Source organism: Strongylocentrotus purpuratus, unplaced genomic scaffold (assembly GCF_000002235.5).
Source record: "Strongylocentrotus purpuratus isolate Spur 01 unplaced genomic scaffold, Spur_5.0 spur5_scaffold_13, whole genome shotgun sequence".
Taxonomy (NCBI): domain Eukaryota; kingdom Metazoa; phylum Echinodermata; class Echinoidea; order Camarodonta; family Strongylocentrotidae; genus Strongylocentrotus; species Strongylocentrotus purpuratus.
In genome coordinates this window covers 4,316,922-4,319,579 of record NW_022145598.1, presented here as the reverse complement: position 1 = coordinate 4,319,579, position 2,658 = coordinate 4,316,922, and the positions used below count along the sequence as shown (strand labels likewise).

General features: G+C 31.1%; 1 protein-coding gene across 1 annotated transcript; it reads right to left on the bottom strand.

Annotated features, from left to right (window-relative positions):
• Positions 1-419: 419 nt before the first annotated feature.
• On the bottom strand, positions 420-2,178 carry LOC754118 (plectin-like). The gene is made up of 3 exons (XM_030982753.1): positions 2,040-2,178; positions 1,194-1,271; positions 420-555 (listed from the first exon to the last, which is right to left on the bottom strand). Exons 1-3 carry the CDS (start codon positions 2,157-2,159, stop codon positions 454-456), a joined length of 300 nt encoding a protein of 99 aa, XP_030838613.1. The 5' UTR covers positions 2,160-2,178; the 3' UTR covers positions 420-453.
• Positions 2,179-2,658: the final 480 nt, after the last annotated feature.

Below are 2,658 nucleotides of genomic sequence, written 5' to 3'. Positions count from 1 at the left end.
ATCTTTATAGCTATCAATTATCATCATCGCTCACTTTCAGTATTAACATCATCATCGTATCACCAATCACTTTCATTTCAATTCAACTATCACCATTTAGGTAAGAAGTTGGGTAATTGCCATCAATAAAATATATACCCTAGTCATCAACATTGTAATTTGAATCAATAATAACGGTAATTACTATCATCATCCTCATCATCCTTGCCATTGTCGTCCTCATCCTCATCCTCATCCTCATCGTCATCATCATCATCATCATCGCCACAACCACCACCTTCTTCACCACCACAACCACCACCACCAACAACAACAAAACCATCACCACCACCAAAACCATCACCACCATCATCATCATCATCATCATCATCATCATCATCATCATCATCATCATCATCATCATCATCATCATCATCATCATCATCATCATCATCATCATCATCATCATCATCATCATCTTACCTGGAAGTGAAGGATGATGGTCCAGATGAGGCCTAGGATGAGTTTGGGATTGCCATCCACTATTTCTTCATTCCTTATGTTTACCATTTTAATCTAGGGAAAAATTACAAATTAAAAAAATTAATATATTTTACACTAGCCTAATCAGAGTAGGTACTCCTTGTTGACATATTAAACAAATTAATCATCATGAAATAATGATTTCATGTACCTTCATTTTAAACCAAATACCGGTAAAAAAAAAAATTAAAAAAGGAGCATTTTTTAAACCATGATTAGTTAATATCTACTGTAGATTACCTTCTGATTAATATCATTCTGATCCAGTATAGCGAGATATATGTTGCTTTGTTGTTGCTTGTTTCTTTAAATTTGTTTTATTTCTTAAAAGCAATTAGATAACCTGGTGTTTGACCACTACTATAATATTTAAAAAATTGGTGCCCAAAAACATCAAACATTAAAGAAATGTTACGATTTACTAGTATGACCACGGCAGAATACACATATTGATACTAATCAAGAATACATTGGATATTACTACATATGCAGCAAGTACAAAACATTTTTATATTTATATATCTATACAAGCATTTTGAATATATATTGCTCAACTCCAAGCTAACCTAAACTAATTCCGACCACACAATAAATAATTATGAAAAATGATAAATTAATACTTTTACTTTGTTATATCAAACACAGTTTTTTTTTATTCTAACTGAACTTACTTTTCTCCTCCTGAGGAAGGCAAGGGCATTTTCAACATTCTGAAGTTTGTGTATTCGTAGTGGACCTTTCTCTCTTTGCTAAATGATTAAAAAAAGACATAGAATCACTCCATAAAAACATTTATACTTAACAACTGAACTGTTCATACCCCTCATAAATTTATTGTTGTTTGTGTTTTTTGTATCTTAAGAATGAAAGGTGGACTGGATGAATTAGAGCCTTTGGTGAATACTTTCAGATGAAAGCTTTCATTTGTCCCCTTCTCAAGAAACATAAATCAGGACAAGTCCATTTTTCACATACTTAGAGCATCAGAAAACTTGATAAGGATATGACTAATTTAGTTGTTAACTGTACATACTGCAAGTCGAAGGAGTAAAATAGGTATTAGTTGATTTAGGGTGTGCTCTTTTATGAATCAAATTGATAGACATAGTGGGTACAACTCCTCATGTACTTAAATGATGCATAAAATTCAAAAGAAATATTAACACTTTTGCACAATGAACTGGAATTTACTCATGGGCTAATGTCGATAAGCACGTTGCTATTTGTTAGCTCCAGTTATCAAATAATTTGTTTGTTTATTGTATCAACTATAAATGAATGCACATGTTAGTGATTTGGTAATAAATTCAAACTAAAAAACAAACTCAATTTGGTACACACACAAAAAAGAATGCAGGCTATTTACACTTATATTCACACTTTCTTCTGAATCTGCTGAAGAGACACTGGTTGTATTTTTATAATATTTTACTCATTTTAGCGCAGTAAAAGATTGTCATTTCTTGAAAGTTTACATCCAATTCATACCTATTTATTGAAGGGCAGAGAACACTTACAATTTTTTCTTGGCCCAGTACTTCAAGGAGAGCGATGAGATTGGTGCCATCTTTCAGATCTTCAAACAGGTCCTTCACCTGTCTCTTTGCCTGTACAACAATGAAAGAAATGAAAACCATTCATTGATTTATGAGCATGAAATTATCAGTTACAAGAAGGTTGAGTATAAAATGTTCTTACAAATATCTAAGAGGATATACATGTTCTTCTCAAGAGATGAATTCAAGAAATTTGAAGAATATTTACAGGAAAAGACAAACACACATTCATAAGAAATGTAATATGATGGCATAGTAATTGGATAGTATGCAATCACAACAAAGAGATGGAAAAAGATAAGGTAGAATTTCAAAAGAAAAAAAATGGATTTCATACAGTAACATCTGTTGCTATGTCAGCACTACCAACAGCTGGTAAAAATTAGTATGAGAGAACAGTTTTTACATTTTCAAATCTTGAAGATAATAATAATTCAAATAAAAGAAGAGAATTTATTGAAGAATGAAAAGAGACAAGAAAATAAATTTTATGTATAAAAAAAAAAATTGACACAAAATGACAAAACAGAAGAAAATATATGCAAAAAGAATTTGATCAAGTTCAAATGTAATCCTCCAT

Coding starts and splice junctions, on each gene's coding strand:
- LOC754118 (XM_030982753.1), bottom strand. CDS start 2,159: ATGGTTTTCATTTCTTTCATTGTTGTACAGGCAAAGAGACAGGTGAAG. Junction 1,272..2,039: donor TACTGGGCCAAGAAAAAATT/GTAAGTGTTCTC, acceptor TTAATCATTTAG/CAAAGAGAGAAAGGTCCACT. Junction 556..1,193: donor CCTTCCTCAGGAGGAGAAAA/GTAAGTTCAGTT, acceptor ATTTTTCCCTAG/ATTAAAATGGTAAACATAAG.